Source organism: Balaenoptera borealis, assembly GCF_965194805.1.
Source record: "Balaenoptera borealis genome assembly, chromosome: 2".
NCBI classification, from domain to species: domain Eukaryota; kingdom Metazoa; phylum Chordata; class Mammalia; order Artiodactyla; family Balaenopteridae; genus Balaenoptera; species Balaenoptera borealis.
Window position 1 is genome coordinate 181,328,152 of NC_138867.1, and position 27,190 is coordinate 181,355,341.

At 57.2% G+C, this 27,190-nt stretch overlaps 1 protein-coding gene across 1 annotated transcript in view; it reads left to right on the forward strand.

The window, feature by feature from the left end:
- PTPRS (protein tyrosine phosphatase receptor type S) overlaps positions 1-27,190 on the forward strand; it is a 121,486-nt gene that overhangs the window by 42,236 nt on the left and 52,060 nt on the right. The window contains exons 2-4 of the mRNA XM_082379269.1: positions 14,738-14,936; positions 21,284-21,429; positions 22,011-22,152. Of these exons, the coding sequence (XP_082235395.1) occupies positions 14,738-14,936; positions 21,284-21,429; positions 22,011-22,152 (487 nt within the window). The remainder of the gene's footprint in view (positions 1-14,737; positions 14,937-21,283; positions 21,430-22,010; positions 22,153-27,190) is intronic.

Here is a 27,190-nt window from a genome sequence, read left to right on the forward strand (position 1 = left end):
GTGGGAAGAGCCAGGAATAGGAGCTAGTGTGCTCGTTGAGCACCTACTGTGTGCCCAGCTTGGTTGGGAGCACTTTGCCCCATACTAGGTCTTTTTTTTTTAAATAAATTTATTTATTTTATTTTATTTATTTTTGCTGCATTGGGTCTTCGTTGCTGTGTGCAGACTTTCTCTAGTTGTGGCAAACAGGAGCTACTCTTCGTTGTGGTGCGCGGGCTTCTCAGTGCCGTGGCTTCTCTTACTGTGCAGCACGGGTTCTAGGTGCGCAGGCTTCAGTAGTTGTGGCATGTGGGCTCAGTAGTTGTAGCTCACGGGCTCTAGGGCGCAGGCTCAGTAGTTGTGGCACATAGGCTTCGTTGCTCTGCAGTATGTGGGATCTTCCTGGACCAGGGATCGAACCCGTGTCCCCTGCATTGGCAGGATTCTTAACCACTGCGCCACCAGGGAAGTCCCTCCCATACTAGGTCTTAATGAGCGTTCTGAGGTCTTGGGAGAGGAGGGGTTGGGTACAGGTCCCAACCCCTGTCCAAAGATGTCACCTTCCCCCTGGTCACCCAGGACTTGAGAGCTTGGGGAGCTGCCCAGAGAGGTTGTGCCTGCAACTGAGCTCACACAACAAGTCTGGGCCAAGCAGGGAACCTAGCTCTGCTGTCCCATCCCCCTCAGCAGCCCCCGGTCCCTCAGGCTTCTCACCTATGGGATGGGACTTGGCCCAAGGTTCCTATTCCCACTTCTTCCTTTCAGTCCAGTGCCACTTAGATTTCCTCTCCCAGTTCCCCTTTTCTTTCACATCTTAGATATCACCACCTACCAGAAGCCTGCCCCGCCCCCATGCCAGATGCATTCCCCATCTCACGTCTGGTTTTGAACTGCCAGAGACCCCATCTGCCTCCCCTACAGCCTATGAACTTCCTGACGCCAGGCCAAAGCTGCCTGGGTCATCCTGTGTCCCTAGTGCTCAGCCTGGAGCCTGGTATACAGCAGGTGCTCTATAAATGCAGGTGTGTGTGTGAAAGAATTGTTACTGAAGTGTGATAATCGTTCATGCCTCAATGTGTGCATTCCTCAAATGACATCCCCCCACCTTACCCCTCTAATCCCATCTCCCTCTCTTTCCCTAGAACTTAGTGTGTTCATTCCCACCACAGGACCTTTGCATGTGCTGTGTCCTCTGCTCAGAATTCCCTCCCCTCCCCTATCTTTGCATGGCTACGCCATCTGTCGCTCTCCCTCCCTAGAAGAGAAGCCCTGGGAGGTTGTCTGTCCTGGTTCCTGCTGCGTCCCCAAAACTCAGGATAGGGCCAGGCACAGGATAGATGCTGAGGTTTCAGCAGTGACCAAGACTGGATCCCACCCTCACAAGGGAAGTCAGTCAGGAGCTGCATGAAGCCCTGTCTTGGGGGCCTCTCTGGCCAGTGCCTCAGTGTCCCTGATCTTCAAAGGCCTTGAACCCACAAAAAGCAGCCCCAGGCACTGAAAACCCAATCATCCTCTGCACAGGTGGGGACACAGAGGCCCTGAGAGGGGCACGGACTTGCTCAGGGCTACATAGCCCCCTGGGGACAGAGCTGGGAAGAGAACCTAGGCCTCCTGCCTCCTCTGGGCCATGAATTCTAAAGTGGGGGACCTGCCCCCAGGATGAGGCTGTTTTGGGGTGACCTGTGGAGGAGGCGTCCGACAGCACCGAGCTACACAGACCAGCAGCAACTCCGCTTTTGGTCCATAACAAGTCAAGGGGAAAGTCTCAGTCCAGTGCAGGGTGATTTTTAAAACCAACACCTGCCAATCTCTCTATAACCAAATCCCATTGGGCTGCTGGCCTTAGCAACAGTATCCAGGGAAAATGGAAGAATTCGGTACATAGTTTCATTGTAATAATTTTTCTGGTGACTTTCAAGGCTCTGCAGTTAGAGCCTTGCATTATAGAGTTAGTTTCTAAAGTAAATTAGTTTAAGAGAACTGCGTGAGCCAGTTGAATGAAAGATTTAATGAGGGTTATTGGGATGTGGCAGAAGTAGGGAACAAGGCGGGGAGGATTTGGGGGGAATGCCACACATGTCCTCACTTGGGACCTGGCGAGCGCAGAGGCATTTACAGAGAGAATGCGGCCAGATCCATTAAAGCGGCCACAGCTGGTCCAAGGTGGGAGATGGGGGGCTTGGCGGGGGCCCAGCCTGGAGGGACCGTGCCTGGCAAGGGCACTCACTACCCCTCCGCCCCCTGCCTCTGGCTGAGTCAGCACGTTGGCGCCTGGCCGCAGAGCCGAGTCTGGCTGTGCTTGGAGCAGCTTTTTACAAATTTCTGCCCTTGGGGCCGGAGCAGCAGCCCCCAGAGGGTGCCTGGGACAGACGACCCAGGTTCAATTCCCAGCTTTGTGGACTTGTGGCTGCAGATGGTGCCTGCCAACCTCTGCCCTGTCCTGCAAATCAGCCCCTCCAGACTTCACAAGGCCTCTTAGCCATTAGTTTGTTCTTTCATTTATTTATTTATAATATTTATTTATTTATTTGGCTCTGCTGGGTCTTAGTTACGGCACGCAGGATCTTTAGTTGCGGCATGCGGGATCTAGTTCCCTGACCAGGGATCGAACCCAGGCCCCCTGCTTTGGGAGCGTGGAGTCTTAATCACTGGACCACCAGGGAAGTCCCTCTTTCATTCATTTAGAAAGCATTTATTGAGTACCTACTGTACTCCAGGCCCTGGGACCAGCAGTGGCCGAAACCGACCCGGCCCTGCCCTCCGGGCTCCCACCTCCTCCATCAGAGCTGTCCACAGAACTTTCTGCGCTGATAGAAATATGCGATGTCTGTGCCAATACTGTGGCCACGAGCCACACCGGAAGCACAGCATGTGTGACTGAGAAACTGGATTTTGAATTTTGTTTATTTCGTTTTAATTTAGTCGCATGCGGCTAGTGGTTCCTTATTGGACATCACAGATCTAGACAGTAAACAAGAAATAGATAATTTCAGATGAAAATAGGTGCTAAAAAGGAAAAAAAGCTAGAGAAAGGATGTGTGATAAAGACTGATGGAGGTGGTACCTGAGCCGGGGTGATCAGCTTCTCTGAGGAGGCAATGTTTGAGGGAGGCCTGAATGGCGAGAAGGAAACAACCATGAAAATGTGGGGGAAGGATGTTCCAGGCAGAGGGGAACCAGCATGTGCAAAGGCCCTGGGGCAGGACCATGCCTGGGGAGTTGGAGGAACAGCGAGGAGGCCTGTGTGTCTGGAGCAGAGTGAGCGAGGGGGAGAGAGGGAGGAGGGGAGGGCAGGGAGGGGACTGGGTAGGTCATGCAGGGCCTTGTGGGCAGTGGGGAGGACATGGGCTTTTACCTGGAAGGAGGTGGGGGCCCTGGAGGGCTGTGGGCAGGGGAGGGATGGGAGCTGACTCAGGTGCTCACAGGCACCCTCTTGCTGCTGTGGGGAGGACAGCATTGTGGGGAGTAAAGGCCGGAGCTGGGGGACCAGGGCAGAGGTGACTGTACTGGTCCAGGTGGGCACTAATGGGGGCTGGACAGGGTGGGAAGGGCATCTGGAGAGAGATGAAGAAACTCAGGAAAAATTTAGGAGGGAAACTTGAGAGTATTTCCAGACTGGCAGCGTGAAGGAAGAAGAGAAGTCAGGGTCAGCCCCCAGCTTCTAGGCTGAGCCTCTGTAAGGATGGAGCTGCCATCAGCTGAGCAGGGGAGGACAGAGGGAAGAGCAGGTTTGCTGGATCCAGCTGCACCTGAAAGCATCCTGGATTTGTCCAGAAGGAGAGGGTGGTAGCCGGGCCTGGGGGAACCAGAAGGTGAAAAAGGCACATGAAGAGCTGGTGCGTGCCTGTGGCGGGCTCTGTGCCTGCTGCGGTGTGGCTGGCAGGCAGACGCGGCGCCAGGGCCAAGATGTGAGTATGGGCGAGGCAGGCACTGGGCTGGTCCCCACATGCTTGCTGCTCCGGGGCATGAATGCTGAGCTGGGTAGGGAGGGGCCCCGTTGGGCAACCTGGGGCCCGGGAGCCCTGGAGTCCGAGAAAGGAAGAAGCTGCCCAACCAGTTTCTCTCTTGCTCCCAAAACCAAGGGTGTAGAGTTTGGTGGTTGCCCCTAAATGAAATTTTCAGGAATTTTGGCCCCAAATGTGACGTCAGGGAAGGGATTGGGAGTGGGGCGTCCTGCCCAGGGTGTCCAGGGTGCAGTTTTACCTGGGGCTGCCACATCAGGGCAGGTTTCAAAGGCTTGTGACCATCCCAGTGGAATGACCCTTTGCTTGTAAACGATGGGTCACAGCTTCATCTGAGGACATGTCTCTCTGCTGTTCATACTACAGTTCAAGTGAGGTCCCCGTAAACTCTGTGGGCTGGACCCTGGCAAATGGTTTCATACTGGTGATCTCTGTGCACCCATTTAAACACATCGGAGAAAGATTGGAAGGAGGCTGTCAGCCTTGGTCTTTGTACTTGGTGTTCCTCCTGCTTGAAACTGTTTCCCTAGGAGTTTGTCTCTCTGATTCGCTCAATTCATCCAGGTGTTCTGAGAGGTACCCCCAGACCCCTCCACGCTTCTAGAGCCTTACAGGTCATTTTATTTTCTTTTTCATACCTCTCAGTACTTCCAGCCTTATGTTATTGACAATGTTTGTTTCTCTGTGGATGTCTGTCTCTCCTGCTTATCTTGAGCCCTGGGAGAACGGGGGTGGGGGGGGCGGCACGTGTGCGGTGCTTGTCATCCCACTGTTTTGCCTCAGTGGGCCGGCACACAGTAGGTGCTCAGTAAGTGTTTCTGGAAAGAATGAATGAAAATGACCACATGCTAACAGATTCTCTCCAGGAGAGGGGTGGATTGTGGGCCATTTTTATTTTCTTCTTTATGCTGATTTTCCCCAATTTTCTGCTGCACACGCCTATTTTATAATTAGAAGAAAAGTTATTTTGAAAAAAATTATCCCCCCAAATGTCCCAGCTGCAGGAGCTGACGTGATCTAGCCCCATGCTCCATCCCAAGGACAGCTGCCTCCTGGGTGTATACAGAGGACGTAGCAACTGAATGTTTGTGGGCTCCCGGGGTCAGCCCTCGGGGGCACTGGGTGGGCAAAGCAGTCAGGGAGGGCTTCCCGGAGGTGGCAGCCCTAACCTTCAAGGGGCTCAGGCCAGAGTTGTTAAGGTGCTCATCTTGAGTCCCCTCTTTAACTCGCACCCTACAACCAGTCCTTTAGAAAATTTCCTTGCCTCTGCCTTCATAATCTATCCAGAATGTACATGCTTCCCGCATGCCCCCCCTTCTCTGCCTCCACCTGATCAGTCCCCTCATTGCTTGCCTGAACCTGTGCAGTCACCTCTGCCCTGGTACCCCGGCTCCCCCCACCCCCAGTCTGTCCTCCTCTGCCCACAGCCCTCCAGGGCTCCCACCTCCCTCGGGGTAGACTAAGGCCCTGCAAGACCTGCCCCTGTCCCTTCCCTGCCCTCCCCTCCTCCACTCTGCTCCAGCCACTCTGGCCTCTTTGCTGTCCTCCACCATGCCAGGCGCAGTCCTGCCCAAGGCCTTTGCACGTGCTGTGCCCGCTGACTGGATCACTCCTCCCAAACATCCATACTTCCTTCAGGTCTTACTCATGTCACCTCCCCACTCCCTGACCCTCCCTTTTAACACTGCATCCCACCCCATGCGTCCTCTCTTCCCCCGCTTTGTTCATCTTCATAGCGATTCTGCATGAGCCCTTTGCCTGGGCATCAGCCTGCAAAGCACCTACTATGCTTCTGGGGGCGTTTTCTGAGGGCCCACTGTGTGTCTTGCCATGCTGGGGGAGGTTCTGCCGCTCAGTTTCACCCCCACGTTGACCCAGAGCACCTCTTATGTGCTTCCCACATGGTGCTGTGGCGCCAGGGGTCCCACCTCCATGAAGCACCAACTGTGGGCCTCCCAGGGTTAGGGCTGTGGGGGGGAGGGGAGATGTTGGAGCATCTCATGTTTAGCAGCACCTACTGTGTGCTGCTCCATGTAGAAGGGGCAGGTGGAGAGTCTGCATGCGGACATTCACAGAGCACTTACTCTGTGCTTGGTGCTTTGAGGACCCCAGTGCACGCCTCCCCAGTGCCAGGGGAGGTGGGATTATATGCTCTATTTTGCAAAGTGAGGGACTGAGGCGAAGGACTGGAAAGGGCAGATCACCCAGGGGAGGGTGCATGTGGTGCTGGGGAGAGATGGGGAGTGGACCTGCCAAGGCAGCCATAGCAGGGCGTGGATGGGCCACCTTGGGAAGTGAGTCGTCCCTGTCCCTATCTGGGGTGCCTCGGGGCTCAAGCAGCTGCCTGGGTGCCGCCCATCAAAGCCCATGTTCTTTGTCCCACTTCTAGAGGCTGGGGCCTGTCTGTCTCCAGCACTGCCGTTTCCTCCTGGGCTTTAAATTTATAGTGATTTGTCATTTTCTGGCTCCAGGCCTCTGTAGCATTGTGGGTAAGGACGCTTAGCCTCTGGACCCAAACATTGGTTCGAATCGCTGCTCTTCCTGACCTTAGTAATTTCTCTCTATCCCTCCCTAACCCCTTTGGTTAATGGGGCTGATTGATGGTGGGGTGATGTGAGCCGTCACAGGGCTTGGAATATACTAAGATCTCAGTACACGTAGGCTATGGGAGTCGTCCAGAGCACTAATGGTGGAACTGATCCCAATGCACCAGGAATGGGATCAGTTGGGGGAACGCCTCCCACCCCGCCCCGGCGGCTGCCCTTGGGTCTCCGTCAGGGTCCCTACCCCTCCCTGACGCTTCCCCCCCCAGCTCCCAAGGACCCGCTGGGGCTCGGCGTTCCCGGCCTCTCCCTTGGAGTTTTCAAACCCGCACCGGGCAGCAGCGCCGGCCAGGATTGGCTGCCTGGGTGGGGACGCCCCTTCTCCCCCCCCCCGCCCCCCCCCCCCCCCCCCGCTCGGGATCGGGTGTCTCTGGCCTGGCACGGTGGCCCCATCTGTTTCCAATCTGGCCCTGCGCTCTCCGCCCCCTCCTCAGGGTTGTGGCTAAGGTTGAGGCCTCTGCCACGGTGTCCCCGTTCATCACCACCCCCCCGGACCCCAACTTGACTCCCAGCAGGAGAGAAGCCTCTTTGTGCCTTTGCCCCTCCCCCACCCTGTAGATTTCTGTGTTTGTAGGGGGCGCGGCCTCTGCCATCCAACCCAGGCTGGGAAGGGGATCTTCTGCCCCTTCTTCGACCTCCTGTATTTGGGTGTGTTTGGGGAGCCCTCTGCCTCCCTGTCCAGCATCCAGCCCTTTCATCCGTTGCCATGGCCACGATCAGCGCCTGGAAGGGAAGGGGGAGCAGGGTAGGGGATCCCTCTGGCATCAGGCTTCCAAAGGGAGGGTCCTGAGCTGTGCCACTGGGGGCACCCCCTCATGTTTGTGCACATTGCGGGGGACACAGTGACCTCGGAGGCCTCCTCGACACAGGACCCCCATCCACGTAGGATTTCAGTGCCCGCTGATCTGGGTCCCGACTGGTCCCCCGCCCTACTTCCGGCCGGGCCCCGCCCGAGGCTCGCTCTGGGGCCCCCTCCCCGGGCCCACCCCCTGGCCGCCCCGCCCCTGGCCCCGCCCCGCCCCGCCCCGCCCCCAGGCCGAGCTCGCTGCGCCTCGGCGTCTCCGAGTTCTCGCTGCGCTCCGGGCGGACCCTGGGTAGGGCTGCAGCGGGCCCGGCCGAGGCAGCGCGGGGCCCGGGCCCCGATTTCTGAGCCGTAGGGTGAGTGCGTCGGTATCCCCTTCCACCTCGAGGCCCAGTCTGCACTGGCCTTTGTCCGTCTCCTAGCCCCCCACCCCGGGTTCCCCCCATACCCCCGCCCCGCGCGGCCTGGCCCAGCTGCCCTCCAGGGATAGCTCGAGCCCGCCGCTGCCTGGCGCGCCGCCCCCCCCCCGCCCCCCCCCCCGTTCAGGCCGGTCGCTCTCGTACTTTGGAAAACTCCAGACCGTTATGCTCTGTGGGGTCCCCTCCCCCGCCTGGCCCCCAGCCCGACCTCTTCTCCCACCTCCTGGGGGCGGAGCCAGGCTGGGGCAGCCTTCGCTGCCAGCCGTGAGGGGGGCGGTACTCTGATAGCGGGTGGGTGCTTTGGCATCCTTCCTTCCGCTGGGGACCCGCTCCGCGGAGGAGGTGGCAGGACTGCTGGGCTGGGGGTGGGGGGTTAGTGGCCGGGATCCCTGCTCTTAGACACTCCCCAAAACTCACAGAAAGTTTTCCTCTCTCAGTTTGTCCCTGTGCCCCTCAGGCTTATGGACTCCAGATCGATGCTGTGCCTAGTCGGGGCTTTAATAAACTGAGGGGTTGGGCAGGCATATCAGCTCCCACCGTCCCACTTTCCATACCTGTCTCCAAGCTCCATGCTTCTGAACCCCCCATTATTGCCTGGAGAATCCTGCTTCCCAGGATTCCTACTCAGAGTCCTGGGCGACCTTAGAGGGGCTTCCTGTGACTCCTGGGCTGACTCTCCTTGAGCCTCACCTCCATCCCTTAAGGCTTGAGCAGACATCCCCCCCCCCCGCCCCAACCAAGAGCAGATGTAAGCTGCACCTGGAGGCCATGTCTACGTTGGCCTCTGCTGCCTGTGGCGGCTCCTTCTGGCCTCAGTTTCCCTCTGTGAAATGGACATGACCACAGGAATGGTACGGGTAAAGTGTCAAGTGGGGCCAGGCATGTAGTAGGCGTCTAATAAATGCATGTTCCTAGGGTGGGGAGAAGACTCCCATCCTGGAGGATGATGGGTCTATGACAGGAGCAGAGCTGGGATGGGAGACACCGGCGCTTAGGGAGCCCAGAGGGGACCCTGGTCCCTCCTGTGGCATCCAAGAGGACTTCCTAGAGGAGGTGCCAGCTCAGCCGAGACCTGAGGATGAGCGTGAAAGCTGCGGTCTGATGGAGAACGAGGAAGGGTGCGCTGGGTGGAAGGAACAGCGTGCACAAATATCCTTGTGTGAGCCAGAAGGCAGTGAGTAGGGACACCCATAGGGCAAACAGGGCAGTCGGGGTGCAACACGATGGAGTCGGCAGTTCTGGAGGCTGAGGTTAAGAATCTAGATTTCAGTGGATTTTGATGGAAGCCATGGAAGGTTTTAGAGCAGAGGAGGGGCAGAGTCGAACACAGCTACTTCCAGCCCCAGGGTTGGGGGGGGTCAAGACTGGGCAGAGGAGGGGTCCCAGGGCTGGGGGAAGAGTCCAGTCTCAGCCTGGGGTGGGTAGGTCTGCGGCTACGGCTTGAAGGATGAGTTGACAGGTGGGCCCCCTGGAAGGAGGACCTGTATTGAGAAAGGACCAGAGGTGGACCGGTGCATTCTGAGAACTGGTGAGCTGTGGGAAGAAGCAGCAGGGCAAGCCCAGGACACTGAGCAGAGGCGCTGGGGAGCTCTGGCAGGTGTGAGCAGCAGGGCAGGGGTGCACCCAGATCTTGGTGTTTCAGGCTCCTCCATGAAGCCGGCATGGGGGACATGCTGGCAGGGGCCATCCTGGCAGGCTGGGCACCCAGGGAGCGTGGACTCTGGGCTTGATTGGGAGCTGGTCTCTGGCCTCAAATCTTAGCCCAGCCCAGCCCCTTCACGCTGCGTGACCCTCCATGTGCAGCTAGCCCTCTCTGAGCCTCAATTTCCTCTGCTGTCAAACAGAAGGAAGCACGGGGAGCACTTAAGAGGGCTGGGCACGCGGAGGGGGGCACCCAGCTGGTGTTACCCATCACTCCCTCTGGGGCTGGGCCTGGCTCTCCGGCTGCCCTGCCCATCGGCTCCTGGTGGTGGGGACCCTTGGGGACAGCACTCAGTACAAATCGATAGTCAGCTAAAGGCAGATCCCTCAGCCCTGGTCCTAGCCCATTCCAGGAAGGTGGCAGGGCCAGTCCCACCCGGCTACATCCTGAGCCCGTTGCCCGGTGAGGGGACACTGAGGCCCCAGGAGGGAGAGGGGCTTGACCAGAGCCCCTTGGAGCCCACCAGGGGCTACAGAGCTAGAGCTTGGACCCTGTCTCACACCTTGGGGACACAGCAACCCAGGGAGGCTGGAGGCCCGGGTCCTGCCCTCCAGGGGCTCTGAGGCCCTGGGAAAGGGGTTCAAGGCAGCAGGAAAGTCCCCTGGCCCTGAAGGGAGCCTTTGGGGCTGGAGAGGTGTGGGGCGTGGGTGTGAGGGCAGAGACGTGTGTCCCTAGGGGACTTTTCCTTCAGCCCCGCTGCCAGTGTCACCCACCTCTCCTTCCCCTGGCCCCGGGAAGTCCCTGAGAGTCGGGGTTGTGCACGTGAGCCCCTAGACCCCCAGGACAGACCAGACCCTCAGGCGGGGCAGGGAGAGGCAGCCCAGAGTCCTCAGGCCCTGGGACACCCGGCCCCATACGAGTGACACGGGGCCTATTTGCTGCCCAGTCCTGGGTCACAATCACCCTTTTATGCTCCCTGCTTGGCGTGGGCACACAGAGCTGGCTCCAGGATCGCGTGACCTGCACCCCGGCACCTGACTGGAATGGGTGCCCACTCACCCCCTGTGAGCGAGGCCTGGGAGCCCCCAGAGGCCATCCAGCAGGCCGCACCGGGCCCAGAGAGGGTCGTCCACTTTCCTGAGGTCACACAGTGGCCAGGGAAGGACACAGTCCTGTGTAAACGTGGGCTCTGGAACCAAGGCCCCCACCCAGCTGGGGGTCCTTGACAGTCCCCGCTCCTTTGTGAACCTCAGTTTCTTCATCTGTGCAAGACGGACGCCCACCTCTGCCCGGCTGTTGGGAACAGATGGTGGGCAGCTCTGCGCCTGGCACAGAGGTGGGCAGGGACCCTTCTGGGGCCCTGGGTTCCAGGTCCAGAGGCCACTCCCTTCCCTCCTCCCCATCCACTGCCCAGCCTCATTTCCCACCCAGGTTATTTCCTGTGACCCCCATGGGTGGCTGTTCCCTTCTTAATGGCCACGTTCATCCTCCAAGAACTTGGGGGTTGCCGCGTCGTGCAGCTCTGAGGCACCTACCTCAGTTTCCCTTTCTCAGCAGTGGGGAGGCTGATGGCTCAGGCTGTTGTACTGCAAGACCCGTCAGAGAGGAGGCTTGGCGTGGTGCCAACCCGGCCACATCCCCTCCTGCTCAGAGCTGCCTAGGGTTCCTTGCTCTGTGGGTTCAGTGTGCGGCCACCGCTCTGCCCTAATCTCTCCCCATCTCCCTGCTAGGACCGCGCAGTATAGCTGCTTGTCCTTCCTCGTGGTGTTCCTTCTGTGGAGACACCCACCCCCATTCCCATTCATCCTTTAATTCTCAGTCAAGTCATAATATTAACATTAAATCTGGAGGCAGAGAGGTCCAGGCAGAGGGTACCAACCCGTGCAAAGGCCCTGGGGCAGGACCGTGCCTGGCATGTGGGAGGAACAGCCAGAAGACCCATTGGCTGGAGCAGAGTGAGCGAGGGGGAGAGAGGGAGGAGGGGAGGGCAGGGAGGGGACAGAGCATGTCGTGCAGGACCTTGTGGGCATCAGGGAGGGCTTGGACTTTTACCACCAAAGCAGGAGGGATGGGACCTGACTCGGGTGCTAATAGGTGCCCTCTGGCATTGAGGGGAAGACAGACGGGGTTGGGGGTGGCATGGCAGGAGATGACTCCATTGGTCCAGGTGGGCAATGAGGGGGCTGGACCGGGTAGAGGCAGAAGAAGGGGTGAGAAGTAGACAGTCTCAGCCTGGATTTTGGAGACAGAGCTGACAGAATTTGCTTATATTCTCCCCCAACCCCTCGCAGGGGAGCCTACCGCCGGGTCTTGCAGGAAGCCGGAAGAGGTGGGAGGGTCTGGGGCTTTGCCATGGCAAGTTCCTCCAGGGAGAATGGGGGCCTAAGAGACCCAGGAACTTTTTTTTTTTTTTTTTTTGGCTGTACCTCACGGCATGTGGGATCTTACTTAGTTCCCTGACCAGGGATCGAGCCCACGCCCCCTGCATTGGAAGCACAGAGTCTTGACCACTGGACCGATAGGGAAGTCCCAATCCTGGAACTTTTAACCTTCTGTGTTCTGTCTGATCCTTTCCACCCTGAATTTGTCCCACGCCTCCCACCCCCATTCCCGCTCCAGGCCTTGAAAGCCCCCAGTGCCGTGTACTCCCCCGGCCCAGCAGGCTGGAATGACCTCTTTGGGGGAGTTGGGAGCTGATGGCTGGGCCCCGCCTGTGCCTGGATCAGCCCCATCCTGCCCTGTAATTGGGAAGGCGGGGCTGCAGGAGTCAGGGGGTAATTAGGGGCCTCCCTTTTTAGAAGGCAGCTGCCCCTGGCTCCAGTGGCGCATAGGGGGCGGGGGAGGCATTGTGGCCAGGGCCCTTCATGCAGGTGACCCCTGCCCATGCCAGCTGGCATCGGAGGTGAGGAGACTAGAGCAGGGGGGTCCCCCACCCCCCGCCGCCCCGGGGTGGCAGGTTTGAGCCCCTCCGTGTTAAAATTCTACCTCGGTTTCCCCAGATGCTCTGTGCGGGCCTGGGCAGCCGATCCAAGTGGTCTGGGCCAGAGCCGAGCCCCCTCCCCAGATGTGGCCAAGCTGATGTGCATCTGTGGTCGGGGCCAGCTGCTGTGGTCACCCTGGCCCCAGCTGGCCATGGGCCATTTCCCCAGCTGGGACCTTCACTGTCCTCATCAGCCACTTTTGCTCTTAAAGGGCCCGTGGTTGGGTCCCAGTGTGTATCTGTGGTCTGACTGTGCGCCTGCCTGTCTATGCACGTGCATGTGGATGCGGGGGATCTGACGTTACGTGTCAGTGTGCATATTGTCTGGCTGGGTGCAAGTTTGCTCTGCTGACTGCCCATCTCTGTAGCCCCACTGCGTGCCCGCATCCGAGTCTGTGAGCTGTGTGTTTTTAGCTGCCATGCCCTGTGGAGCTCCGACGTGCCTCTGTGTTCATGCTTTTGCCTGTAGCCCAACCGTGTATGTGTGCCTGCCTGACCGTGACCCTGTGTGTATATCTCATCTGGCTGTGTGTCTGTGGTCTTGGCATGTACCTGTGTGTCTCTGACCTGACTGCTTGTGGTCTGACTGTGTATATGTATTGTCTGCCCCATCGTGACCCTTTATCTGTATCTTGTCTGATTCTGTGTCTGGGGTCTGATTTTGTGCCTGTCCATGTTTGTGGTCTGTGTGTCAGTTTTATTGGCCTGACTACACATGTGGACCCATCTCTGTTGCCTGACTGTACAAATACATCTGTAACTATGTCTGGTCTCCCTGTCTGTCTGCGGTCTGACCGTGTGTCTGGGTCTGTCTGTGGCCTATGTGCAAGCATCCTCCTTTTCTGTCTGGTCTGACTGTCCGTGGTCTGACTGTGTGCTCGCTGAGTGCCCCTATCCCCACCCTCCTCATCCCACCTTCTCCACTCTCCACCCTGGGCCATGACCCGGCCACCAACAGCCCACCCTTCCCCTGGGGCCACTCTGGGGCTGGGCGTGGTGACCACAGCTGGATATTTTGGGAGCCAGAATCACAGGGGCTGCCCCATGATTACGTGGCACCCGTCCCCGTGGCCATGGTGCGGACCCGCCTGGGGCATGGCCTGGGGTGGGTGTATGAGGTTGACCCGGCCACGAGGGCTTCATCCTTGGGCCTTTTCCTGCCCCCGCTTCCACCCTGGCCCTGGCGAGAGTGGAGAGGGGGCCGTCCTAGGGTTTGGTCCCTGAGAAGGACCCTTCTGCTCTAGAGGAGTTTGGATTCTCACCGCAGAAACAGACGCTGGGTGATGAACATTCTCACTTGATTTGCAGACTGGGGTAAATGCTGTGAAGGATGATCTCCGTCATTTCTGAAGCCGTGGGATGTGGAATTGGGGGTGGGAGCTGACCTGCCAGGGGCAGGGAGGGCTTCCGGAGGAAGTGACAGTGGAGCTGAGACCTGTCACGCGGTAGTGGGGGGACAGCATTTCCAGCAGAGAGCACAGCAGGGTGGGACTGAGCTGGGACCATGTGGCTGCACCTCTCATGAGAGAGGGGACGAGACCAGTAGGAGCAGCTTCCTGTGGGGCTGACGGGAGCCATGGGAGGTGTTAGAGCAGGTCAGGCACGGGCAGGTGTGTTTGGGGGGAAGGTCTGTCTGGTGGCCGAATGGGCAGATTTGTAGGGACGTTCAGCAGTGTTAGCTGGAGCCTCTTCCTTCGGGTGGGCGGCCCAGCCTGCGAGGGGGGAGAAATTAGATGTTCAGAGCGCTTTCTAGCAGGGGTGCTCAGTCCTGGTTTGGGGCTCAGCCTGGGGTCAGGGGCTCAGCCAGGGGTACGGGCTGTCTCAGTCTGTTCTGGCTGCTATAACAGAATGCCATAGACTGGGTGGCTTCTAAGCAACACACATCTCTCACGGTTCTGGAGGCCAGAAGTCCAAGATCAAGGCGCTGGCAGAATTGGTGTCTGGTGAGAACCTGCTTCCTGATTCACAGACGACCATCTTCTTGCTATGTCCTCACATGGTGGCGGGGAGCGAGGGAGTTCTCTGGGTCTCTTTATAAAGGCACTAATCCCATTCACAAGGGCTCCACCACGTGACCTAATCACCTCCCAAAGGCCCCTAAGACCATCACACTGAGGGTTAGGTTTCAATAATAGTTTTGGGGGGACACATCATTCAGTTCATCGTGGGGGCTGAGCGCTTTCTTTCTGCCCCATCGTCGCCCCCTGATCATCCCCCATTGTCTTGTAACCCTCACCCTCGCATCCCGTGACTCTCGTCTGCCCCTCTGTGATCCTCCTGCTGCCTCCCCCATGAAGGCCCCCTGGATTCCCCTGCTCCCCTCTCACGGCCCCTCTTTTTGTCTCTGCAGACGCTGCCCCGACTGACGCTTGGCTTGAGGCCTCTCTGTGAGGGACCGTGGGGGGGGGGCATCCCCCCTCCAGGGCCGGAGGTTGGAGGTTGCAGGTCACGGCCGAGCATGGCGCCTGCCTGGGGCCATGGTGTGGCATCTGTGGTTGGTCCCATGGGCCTCCTCGTGGTCCTGCTGGTCGGAGGCTGTGCCACAGAAGGTAAGTGCGGGCGTCTTGAGTTTGCATGTGCATGTGTGAACACATGTCCCCACCCCACCCCCGGGGGGGGGAGGGCGCTGGTTTTGTCGTGCAGAGCCTCTGTGCTCTGTGAACGAGGCCGAGTAGAATGCTTGCTGTGCACTGGGTCCTGAGAGGTGCAGAGGTGAATAACAAGAATGGTATGAAAAAGCAGTCATAGTGACGGTGATGACAGCGTCTGTTTGCCCAGCGTTGAATCTGCACCAAGCCCAGCGCTAAATGCAGGCTTTACCTGCTTCATCTCCCTCCACCTCACAGAACCCAGCATGCTAGTTTCATTACCATCCCCATTTTTCCATGAGAGAAACCAAAGCTCAGAGGTCACTGGGGCTTACTTGAAGTCACTCCTGAGGTAGCCACAGAGTTTTCCTTCCCTTGCCACAGGTAGAAACACCAGCACCCAGTTGGTAGACACACAGGCAATCAAACCTTCCCAGGCGGAGCCAGGGGAGGCTTCTTGGGAGAGAGGGCATTGGAGCTGGGGTTTTGTGGGTGTATAGGAGTTTGCCAATAGAAAGGGCATTACTGGTGAAGGTGTTAGCACACAGAAAGGCCTGGAGGTGAAGAAAGAGGTTGGTGTAGTTTGGGGATGGGCAAGGCTGTGCTTCTGGCAGTAACGTGGAGAGGATGAGAGTCAGTCCTAGTCCTAATGCCACGGTCTATCCCACCACGAGGGGCCTAGAGGAGGTGTCATTAGGCTGATGGGGACACAAAGGCTCAGGTCAGCAGGGAAAGAAACTGGGATCTGCTGTTAGGCTGGGTTTGAATCCTGACTTGGCTGCTAACCTGCTGTGTGACCTTGGGCTAGTGATTCAGCCTCGTTCAGCGGCCGTTTCTACCTTGACAGAATGAAACTCAGTATCATCCATCTCCCAGCATTCCTGGGACAAGGACACACGATAAGCCCCTGCATGCTGCTTGCACGCAGTAGGCCCACAATCCCGGGTTACCACGAGCATGATAATTATTGCCCCTGGGTGAGAACACCAGAGGCATACACACCTGCCTCATCCATCCGTGCTTTTTCTCGTTTTTATATTATTTTGTAGTAAATGCCTAACACATTCAGATCAGCCACCACCACCTGATGAGATGGAGGCTATTCTCCCCATCCCCATTGTACAGATGGGGAAACTGAGGCACAGTGAGGTTATGTTTTACAGCCAGGAATCGGCCAGTCTGCCTGGCGCCAGAGCCCGGGTTGCTACCCATCACCCCACACAGCCAGGCGTGCCTGGGCTGTGATCCATCTTGTCACCTCCCAGGGCCTGTATCTTCTCTGCTCTATTCCTTGCAGTGGGAATAGTGGGCCGAGGGCTGAGCATTTTTAGTTTTTCATTCATTCACTTAACACAGGGTTTCCCCTGCCCTCGGCACTGCTGACGTCGGGGCCAGAGCATTCTCGGGGATTGGGGGGCAGTCCTGGGCACTGTGGGGTGCGGAGTAGCATCCCTGGCCCCATCCCCTCGATGGCACCCCCACGTGACAACTTAACACTAGTGGAATAAATCATATATTTACGACTTTGACATCTTGCTCCAGTGATAATTAACCAGCCTTGGGCAGGATGCTGAGATCATTCCCATTGACAGATGAGGAAACTGAGGCTGCAAAGTGGCCATTGTGAGGAGGGGGTAGAGATCACAGAGTTTGGAGGCTATCCTGTCCTGAGTTCAAATCCTCGCTCTATCGTGTGACCATGGGTGGGGCTGTGCTCTCATTCACTCAGTGGGTTTTTCATAAGCACCTACTGTGCGCCAGGCACTGGTTTAGACCTGGGAGACAAAGCAGATATCCCACCCCCTTTTGGAGCTGATAATCTTGAGGGAGACACCAAGTGTGCTGGATGGTGGACGTGGCCGGGAGCAAGATAAACAGGAAGGGAGATGACAGCATGAGTGGAGGTTTAGGGGCTGCATTTTAAATGGGTGGGAGGGCATCAGGGAAGGTCACACCAAGGAGATGACATCTGAGCAGAGCCCTAAAGGAGCTGAGGAGTGCACCCCATGCATGTCTAGGGGGAAGGTGTCCTGGGCAGAAGGCATAGCCTGTGCAAAGGTCCTGGGGCAGAACTGTGCCTGGTGTGTTGGAGCAACAGTGAGGAGGCCCGTGTGTCTGGAGCATAGTGAGCGAGGGGGAGAGAGGGAGGAGGGGAGGGCAGGGAGGGGACGGGGCAGGTCGTGCAGGGCCTTGTGGGCAGCAGAGAGGACGTGGCTTGTACCCCAGGGAGGTGGGAGCCCTGGAGGGCTGTGGGCAGAGGAGGGGCAGGTCCTGACTGAGGTGCTCACAGGTGCCCTCTGGCTGCTGAGGGAGGACAGACTTGGGGCGGGGGAGGACAGGATGGGGGGATGCCAGGGCAGAGGAGACTGCAGTGGTCCAGGTGAGCCGTGAGGGAGTGTGACCCAGGCCATCAGCACTGGGCATGTAGCCGGGGCTAGCTCCGTGGATGCTCCCTCAGTGAGCCCTGGAATTCTTTTTTTTTTTTTTGGCTGCACTGCGTGTAGCATGTGGGATCTTAGTTCCCTGACCAGGGATCGAACCCGTGCCCCCTGCAGTGGAAGTGCGGAGTCCTAACCACTGGACCGCCAGGGAATTCCCCTGGAATTGTTACTACTGTATCCCTTTAGGTATTGGTAGTGGCCTAGACTCAAACCCAGGTCTCCGTCTCCAAAGCTGGGGCATCTTGACCCCAGGAGGTGATCTGTTTAGCAGGAACCCTGTCATCTGGGGGCCAGCAGAGGGGCTGTGGGCACCGTGATTGGCACTGCCAGCTTCAAGGAGTAGCCCAGGTCCTCAGGAAACCATTCGGGCGGGGGCTGTCAGGTGGTAGAGAGCCCGGGCAGGCAGCTGAAGTGTCCACCATCCAGCACCAAGAGGAGTGATTTCTGCCCTAGAAACAGCTTCTGGTCCTGTGGGGCCTTCCCAGGGTGCTGTGCGGCCAGCCCAGGCTGGGTTGGAGGGGACTGGTGGGTGGGTCTCCAGCTCTGGCACCAGATTTTTCTCTGCAAAATCTGAAATGGAAAAACAGAAATCAGGCCAAGCCCTTCCCAGCCTCTGCGCTGTTGGCATCGCCACTCTGAACCTCGGTCTCTTCATCTAAGAAACAGGAACACCCAGGGTGCTCTCCATCGCTGAAGACCCCCCACCCTGTATATCAAGTGTACTATTTGCAGGGCTTTGGGAGCCAAATAGGACCAGGTTGGAGTCTTAGCTCTTGCCCATCGCAAGCTGGGTGACTGGGGGCCAGTCGCTCACCCTTTCTGAGCCTCAGAATAGATCTGAGTGTGAGAACAAGCCCAGCACAAAAGGAGCGCTTGCTTGCCACAGGCTGCGGCCATACCCCAGTGTGTCTTTCTTATGTCTGGGGCCCCTTTGCCAAGAAGAGGAAGGGAGGGTTTGTCCAAATGAGAGAATCTAAGCGTCTGCAAGAAATATTCAAATGGGGGATGCAGTGGGCGGAGAAAGCTCTTCCCGGCTGGCTGGGATCCCAGAGCTGCCTGGAGGTAAGCTGAGAGGCGTCTGCCCTGCAGCGAGGGGGCGCCAGGGAGCGAGTGGGCAGCTTCATTGGGCCCAGTATTAGGCAAGCATCAAGGTTCAAAGCCCCAGTTTTTCAAGGGTCACCAGGCACAGAGAAGTGGTGTGGTGGGGTCCCAAGGAGTGGGGTCTGTTTCATGCCCACCACCCTGCCAGGTGGCACATAACCAAGTATTTCAACCCAGTGTGATCGGGGCCGTGATGGAAGGGGGCGCCCATGGAAGGATGGGGACAGAGGGGGTCCTGACCCGGCCAGTGGTAATCCAAGAAGGCTCCCTGGGGGAGGTGCTGGCTGAGCTGAGGTTGAAGCCGCCAGATGAAGAGAGGAGGAGGGACGGCACGGGCTCCCATCGTGTCTCGTTTCCCGGATTGGAGGGTGCTCGGGGTGTCTTCCCGGCTCCGAGTCATAAAACGGCAGCTGGATGATTCTCACTCCCTTCAGCCCGCTTCTGCCCTTCCTTCCAGTGGCTCCCCAGGGAGGATTTTTCCCCGAAGCGAGATTCCTGACCTGACCACAGAGACTTTCCCCCGTGACCTTGGCTGGGGACCCATATGGCCCCAGTCACCATTCCTGTAGGAGGGGCAACCCAGGCAGGCAGAGCCAGAGAGGCAGGCCCAGCCCAGGGCTCAGCGTGGAGCAAAAACATCGAAATCAGGCTCAGGGCCTGGAGGTGAGAGGAACAGAAGACGTGGGCTTGGGGACAGACAGACCCAGGATCAAACCCTGGTGCTGTCATTTCTGAGCTGTGTGACCTCATGCAAGCTCATTAACCTCCCTGAACCTGTACAATCCCATCTGTACAGTGGAATTAACAGTCACTTCCCCAGTAAGATCCACAGGATTTGAGTGAGCCCACTGAGGCCTGCATGCAGTGGGGTCTACTGATTTTCCAGAGAGGTGGCCAGTGTAGACGTATATGGTCATATCAATGGGAGCACAGCCTGGAATGAGGGAGGTGAGGCCAGTCAAGCCACTGAGACGGGGACTCTTATTTTGTTCAAAGCCCAGCCTGAGTCACAGATGGGAGAAATTGGGCCCTGTGGCACCCAGACTTGGAACCTGAGGCCTCCTTGAACTTCTCGGCCCTTCTGAGCAGCCAGAACTTTCTAGGTGAACCTGAGTGGCTCAGTGCTCAGAGGCCTGGCGTTGCTCAAGCTTGAGTTGTTCATCCTCTCTCTGCCTCTCCTCAGACCCCAAACTTTTACTTACTTAATATATTTCTTTAATTGGCTCACCTTTCTATTCAAACCTTACAAAAATAATAATTTCAATTTATCTTCCAATAGTTCTAAATGTAAAAAAGTTACCAGGGTATGAAGCTTTCTTTCCCCTGTGTCCAGCCACCCTGCTTTCTCCTCCCAGAGGCAGCTGTTGTTTCTGTGCACACATACACACACACACACACACACACACACACACTTTCCCCATTTTCATTTTTCTGATCACACAAACAGGAGCATTTACTATACTTTTTACCCCTCACTTTTTGTCCATTTCATAGTGTATCTTACTGTTCCTGTCCTAGTAGTTCATTACAAAAGCATCCTTGTCCCTTTTCACAGCTGCATAGTATTCCACTTAGTGGGTGGCCCAGTGTTCATTTAATAATCCCCTTTTGTTGTTTTGTTGGATATGTAGGTTGTTTCCCTCTGGACCTTGTAAGTATGTTGCAGCCCTTGGGTCTGTTGGTAAAACTCTCAGCAGTAACTGAATTCATTTAATGGGATACATTGTAGCATTACTGTGGATGGAAATCCAGTATCCCTTTGGGCGATTCAGAGGTTACTGTGAAAAGTCAATAAAAAAAAGAAGACAATGTTAATGAACTCTTAGGTACTGTAGCCTGTTCGAGGTGCAGAGTTGAGGCTGTGTAGGCATCAAAGACATAGTAGCTCCCACTTGAGACTTTCCTGGGGAGACTTAGCACATCAGATCATCATGAGGGGCAAAGGATGGGGGCACGGGACCAGCCCGGTTCAAATCCCCGCTCAGCCACTGGCTGGCTGTGTCGAAGCAAGGGCCTTGCCTGGTCTGTGCCTTGGTTTTCTCGAGTGTGAAATGAGGATCGTGGTGGCTCTGTCCCCCGGCACTGTCAGAAGGCTGTGACGTTGCTGAGTGTTCACCATCCGCATACAGTAGGCGCTCAATAAGCACTTGCTCTAGTGGTTGGCAGCATCCGATCACCCATTCTGAGCTCTGGCCTCCAGCTCTGACTCCTTGTGTTTGGACCCCTCCCACGGATGAAGAGGCTGGAGTCCTGGGTTCGGTCTCTGGTCTGGCCCTGACCTCAGGTCCCTTGGTCACCCCTCTGCTTCCCTGTTTGATGCCTCAGTCTCCCCACATGTCCCATCAGGGGATTAGACCAAGTTCTCTCCTCCCAAGTCTTCTTAAGATCAAGGACCCTCCATAGTTTGGCTGGTCACTACTGAGGGCCTTCAGGGGCTGAATTTAGGGACCCCGAAGTCTCAGGGGTATCCCCTCTCACCTTCCCCTGTGGCACTGGGTCTGAGCAGGTGTGCCCACTTGAGGTGTGTCCTCGTGTGAGTATGTGTGGCTGTTGTATACGGGTCGGGGGGTGGAGGTGCTGGGCAGGGCCCGGGGTACCCACAGGGGGCAGTGGTACCATTTCTTCTTCTCTCCAGCCCTCCTGTCGGGCCCACATGGTACCTCTGTGGTCGGACAGAGGATGGAGGGCATGTTTGCCTGGCCCCATAGGGTCCTCGTCACATGCCCGGGCCCACCAGAGCCCCTCTGCTTCCTGCTCTCTCCCCAGAACCCCCCAGGTTCATCAAAGAACCCAAGGACCAGATTGGCGTGTCAGGGGGCGTGGCCTCCTTTGTGTGTCAGGCCACGGGCGATCCCAAGCCACGCGTGACCTGGAACAAGAAGGGCAAGAAGGTCAATTCGCAGCGCTTTGAGGTGAGTCGGGGGAGTGGGGGAGGGGAGGGGAGACAGCTGAGGGCCAGCCCCACCCCTGGATGGGGCCACAGCAGCTCGGCCACAGAAGCCGTCCCAGAAACGTTCCCCAGGTGGAGCACGGGCGGTCAGGGCAGGCCCCCTCTCCAGACAGGTCCCTTCTCTTCTCCCACCCACTCTCTGCCACGTGCACCCCCCACCATGTGCCCCATGAAGGCCCTTCAGGCTCGCTTGTTCTGCCACCTTTGTGCTGTGTGGCCTCAAGCAACCCCCTGCCCTCTCTGAATCTTATCTCAGCACTGCACACAGAAGGGAATTCACAACTCTGTGCACAAGTACATGGTCAGACACGCACATTTCCACGTCCAGCACGCCTTCACATGCCTGTCACATGCCTGTCACCAGACTTACATGCAAGTGTCACACACCCACTTATGCACAATACCCTTTACTTGTACAGACCGTTTTCTGCCTCCAGCATCTTTACATGGATGTATACACACGTGTGTACAGCCCCCAGCTCCCCTCCTGTTCACGCCTGGGACCCCAGCCTCACCCTGACCTTTGTCCCCTACCCGTGGCAGACAATTGAGTTTGATGGGAGTGCAGGGGCCGTGCTGAGGATCCAGCCACTCCGGACACCCCGGGATGAGAACGTGTACGAGTGTGTGGCCCAGAACTCCGTCGGGGAGATCACCGTCCATGCCAAGCTCACTGTCCTCCGAGGTACTGGGCTCCCCAGGGTGGGTCGGGGAGGACCTGGGGCCTGGACTTTTCGGACAAATACCAAAGGGATTCATGAAAGTCTTGCTTTGGATTTTCTCTCTGGGGGGACCTTGATCTCCTTTTTTTAGCCTGTAATACAACTGGGGCCCAGAGCCTTCTGGTAGGAATTTACTGAGTCTTTGCCGAAAAGAAGAGTGTTAAGGGACTAGAATCATCTCCATCTGTCATCTTAATCATGCTCTTCTGATTACAAGAGGCAGATCCAACTCAAACTGAGAATTCATTGGTTCATGTAATTAAAATATCTGTGGAGTAGACTAGCTTCAGGTTCGGCTGGATCCAGGAGCTCATATTGATGTTCTCAGAGTTCACTTTCTGCCTCTGGGTTTGTTTTCTTCCCTATCAACTGTATCCTTAGTGAGATTCCCCCCATTAGCCCCAGGCTCCGGGGCCCCCTGGACTAAATGACCCAGGACTGCTGCTGTTCGTTGGCCCAGCTTGGGTCAGATGACCATCCCTGAGCTGGTCAATGTGGCTGGAGGAACAAATACTCTGATCGGCAGAGTCTTCCCTGGAGTCAAGTAGACGGGGTCAGTAAGGGGTGGTTCCCCTAAAGAAACAAAGGAGGAATAGAGGCTGGCTAGGCAGAAACAGCTAAATATCACCTCCTCATAGATTCACACAGATCCTTCCTGTGGGCTTCTTGCTGGCCTCATTCAGGTGGGCTAGGGACCAGAAAATGGCTTCCTTATTGTAAAACAGCATCATTCAGACAGTCTCACCACAAACCCGCCTGCCCCCGACCCCAGCTGCTCCCTGCTGCCTTCTCCCTTGCAAGGTGGTTTTTTGTTGTTTTTTTTTATAAATTTATTTATTTATTTTTGGCTGTGTTGGGTCTTCGTCTCTGCGCGAGGGCCTTCTCCAGTTGCGGAGAGCGGGGGCCACTCTTCATCGCGGTGCGCGGGCCTCTCACTGTCGCGGCCTCTCCCTTTGCTGAGCACAGGCTCCAGACGCGCAGGCTCAGTAGTTGTGGCTCACGGGCCCAGTTGCTCCGCGGCATGTGGGAGCTTCCCAGACCAGGGCTGGAACCCATGTCCCCTGCATTGGCAGGCGGATTCCCAACCACTGCGCCACCAGGGAAGCCCTGCAGGGTGGTTTTAACCCAGGGGCCTGCAACTTGAGTTCGCATCCTGGCACTGCCCCTCCGTAGCTTTGTGACCTTGGGCAAGTTAATGAACCTCTCTGAGCTGCAGCGTCCTCACCTCCAAAGTGGGATAATAATGATGTTCACCACAAGGGATTGTTTCAGAACCAGATACAAGTGGGGGACCAGCACGGTGCCACGAGGGGAACAAGCATTTGGTTGATTCTACCGATCTGATATTATTATTACTGTCATTGTTGTTATTCTGGTTGTGACAAGACAGCTGCCACCAGCCATACTGCAGCTGTCAGGTGGGTGGGTGGGTAGGTGGATTCTGCCTGTCGCCTACTGGGGCACCCTGACCCTGTCTGATCTCTAAGTAGAAGCCACTTGGAACTTCCCTGGTGGTCCATTGGTTAAGACTTTGCGCTTCCACTGCAGGGGATGCGGGATCCCTGGTCAGGGAACTAAGATTCCATATGCTGCACGGCACGGCCAAAATGAAAAAAAAAAAAAAACGTACAAGCCACTGCCAGCCACTGGGGGCAGGTGGCCCCCACATGTGGCTCCCAGGTTGGGAGTCATCCAGTGTCCTCCCAGGCAGTGGAGCCACGGTCAACTTGGAGCCCTGGGAGGAACTGTCACATTGGCCGCAGGGGCACGTGGTCCCAGACCCTGGTGTGCGACGGCCCTCAGAAGGCTCTGCCGTTATCGCCTGGAAATTCCTAGTAATTTTTTAACAAGAGGCCTCATAGTTTCATTGTGTGTGTGTCCTGGAGCCCATCCTGCTGGCGGATTGAGGGAGGAGGAGGGAAGGGGAGGAGTCCACCCGCCCCAGCCCGCCCCGCCTCTTCCCAGCAGATATTTTTGCCCTGACCTTTCTCAGGAACAGCCCGCCTCCCGCCCCGCCCCCCCCCCTACTGTGCCAGCCTCCATTGTAAGCGCTCAGAGAGTTAAAAGGACACGCTGTGAATCTATTAACCGCTCAGTCTCTGGGAGTCTGGGAAAGACACATCTCCGTTCCCCGCCCCCCCCAACAAGACCCTTGGCATCTCTCTGTTCTCGGGCCGCCTAGAAAGACGTGGCGCTTGGGCTGGGCGCCCAGCCCAGAGCGTTTGACCCAGAACGCCTGTGCCCCCTGCCTCCCCCGCCTCAGGCGCCCCCGCCCCGCGAGCCCCAGGGACACCCTCCTCCCCCCCCCCCCTCCCCGCGGCTGAGCGGGAAGGTCTGGGCTGCCGGGCCCAGCACCCCCAGCTTCCCTTCCTCCGCTGCCATCTGATTGTGGACCCTGCTCACGCCTCCCGCGCTGTTGTTTTAATTAAACTCAGAGGAATCAGGCACAATGTGGTACTCGATGAACATTTTTGTTTAATTAGGAGCTCTCGGTAACGTCAGGCGGCCGCGGCCTCCCCCACCCTGGCTGGCTGCCGCCCACAGGCACTCACGGGGGCCCCTCGCGGGGCTGCACGCACCCAGGAAGTGCTCACGTGTGGACACGCGTGGGGTGCGGGTGCATACGTGGGTGAGCACGCATGCACACTCGTGCGCCCGTGCACACACACAGAGGAAACGGGTGCACAGAGGGACGCCAGCAGACCCAGCCCCCAGCACGCCTGGGCCAGGTTTGAGCACCAAGAATTGAGGCCCAGTTGTCTTGGCCCAAACCTCCGGTGACGTCATCAGTAGCCAATCAGAACCATGCATGAGGTGGTCCAGGCCTCCAGGCCGGGAAGAACAAACTGGGTGTGGAAGCAGCTCAGACAGGATCCAACCACCCCATCCGACCCCACAGGTCCAGGCCCAGCTTGGGGGTTCTGCAGATGCCAGCCACACCCAGCTTCCTTCAGGCTTAGCCCGGCCTGGGTTCAAATCCCAGCCTTGCTGTGTCCCGGCTGTATGACCCGGGCGGGTACGCGTGTGTTTGAGCCTCAGTTTCCCCCTCTGTGAAATAGATCCCATCTCAGAGGTGGGCACAGAAAGCTACCTTACAGGGCCTGGTACATAGTGCTCAGGACTTGGGACTGGGGCCGTTTTCCTCTACGAAGCGACCCCTGCTTGGGCCGGAACCACAGCTCTCTTGTTTAACTGGGGACACGGGGTGATGGTGCCCCGGCCATGCTCTCCCTTACCCCGTCTTGGCCTCCTGCCCCTTCCATGTACCTGGGTCTCTGTTCCCTCCCCACATGGTGGCCTCTGGCCCACCTCTTCCCCAGCCCCCTGTCCATCCCCCAACACACCCACCATGCCCGGTGCCCCTCCTGGGCATTTGTAAGCAAATACACGTTTATTATTTCCTTTTTACACAAATAGCAGCTTTATCTTTACCTGGAGGCAGCAGGCTTCTTCTGTAAAACACCGGAGTAAATATTTTTGACTCTGCAGGCTAGACAGTGTCTCTTGCAACTTCTCAGTTCAGGAAAGCCGTGTAGATGATGAGGAAACCAATGGGCGTGGCCGTGCACCAATGAACCTTTATCAACAAAAATAAGCGGGGCCCCAGTTTTGGCCCAGGGGCTGTAGTTTTTTGGTTTTGTTTTCTTTTAATTAATTAATTAATTAATTTGGCTGTGCTGGGTCTTAGTTGCAGCACGCGGGGTCTTTCATTGCGGTGCACGGGCTTCTCTCTTGTTGTGGCATGCGGGCTCCAGAGCGCACAGGCTCAGCTGCAGCGCGCAGGCTTAGTTGCCCCGCAGCATGTGGGATCTTAGTTCCCCGACCAGGGATCGAACCCGCATCCCCTGCATTGGAAGGCGGATTCTTAACCACTGGACCGCCACCAGGGAAGTCCCAGGGGCTGTAGTTTTTGATCCTTGGTCTACACATCTTTCACACTGAACTCTGTCCACTTAGGAATGCATCTTGGAGTTTGTTACGAATCTGTCTGTAAGGAGATTCCTTCTGCTTGTTTCAGGGACCCATTCGTAGATGGCCCAGGTCTCTACAGGTGTTTAGATTGTCGCCGGCATTTTCCGTTCCTGTTGGTGCCTCGGGAACACCTCTGCCTTCCTCCTTGAGTGCACGGGCCTGGGGAGCCAGCCGCTGAGCTGAGGGCTTGGGGGTCTCAGGTGGATGGTACCAACTCGCCCCTCCTGGTCCCGCTGTACCAATGAGCATTCCTGCCAGCTGTGGACTAGCAGACCTGTTTCTCCTCGGTCTCATCAGCCCTGCGTGCGGTCACTTTTTTGTCCCTTGTCCATCAGGGGTGGGGCAGGGACTGTGTTAGTTTGCTAGGGCTGCTCTGACAAAGTACCACAGTCTGGGCGGCTTACATCGCGTGTTTTTTTCACAGTCTGGAGGCTAGAGGTCCAAGATCAAGGTGTCGGCAGGGTTGGTTCCTTCTGAGGCCTCTCTCCTTGCCTCAGAGACAGCCGTCTTCTCCTGGGTCTTTACATGGTCTCCACTCTGTGTGTGCCTGGTTCTTAATCTCCTCTTCTTATGAGGACACCAGTCACGTTGGATGAGGGTCGCCCTAATACCGCATTTGACTTAATGACCTTTGTAAAGACTCTGTCTCCAAATACAATCTAATTCTGAGGTCCCGAGGGTTAGGGCCTCAACCTATGTATTGGAGGAGGGGGGAGGTACACATTTCAGCCCATAACAAGGGAGCTAGTGGCTGTTTTAATTTTAGCTGAGGAAGCCTGCCCTACCCCAGGGGACCCTTTGTCCACTGCAGATGACAGGCCAGACCAGAGCTGGGGGTTTTAGGGGTGAGAGCAAAAGGATCCAGGAGTCCAGGTGCTGGAGGGGGAGGGCAAAGGTGCAAGAGGGGGTGGGACCTGGTGGGAGGCTGTTGAGCTGCATACCCCACCCTGGCATCAACTCCAGCTGAGTCAGGCCATGGAGCCCATGGTGCGATGTGCAGATTACATGAACGAAGGCCACCCGCCCCAT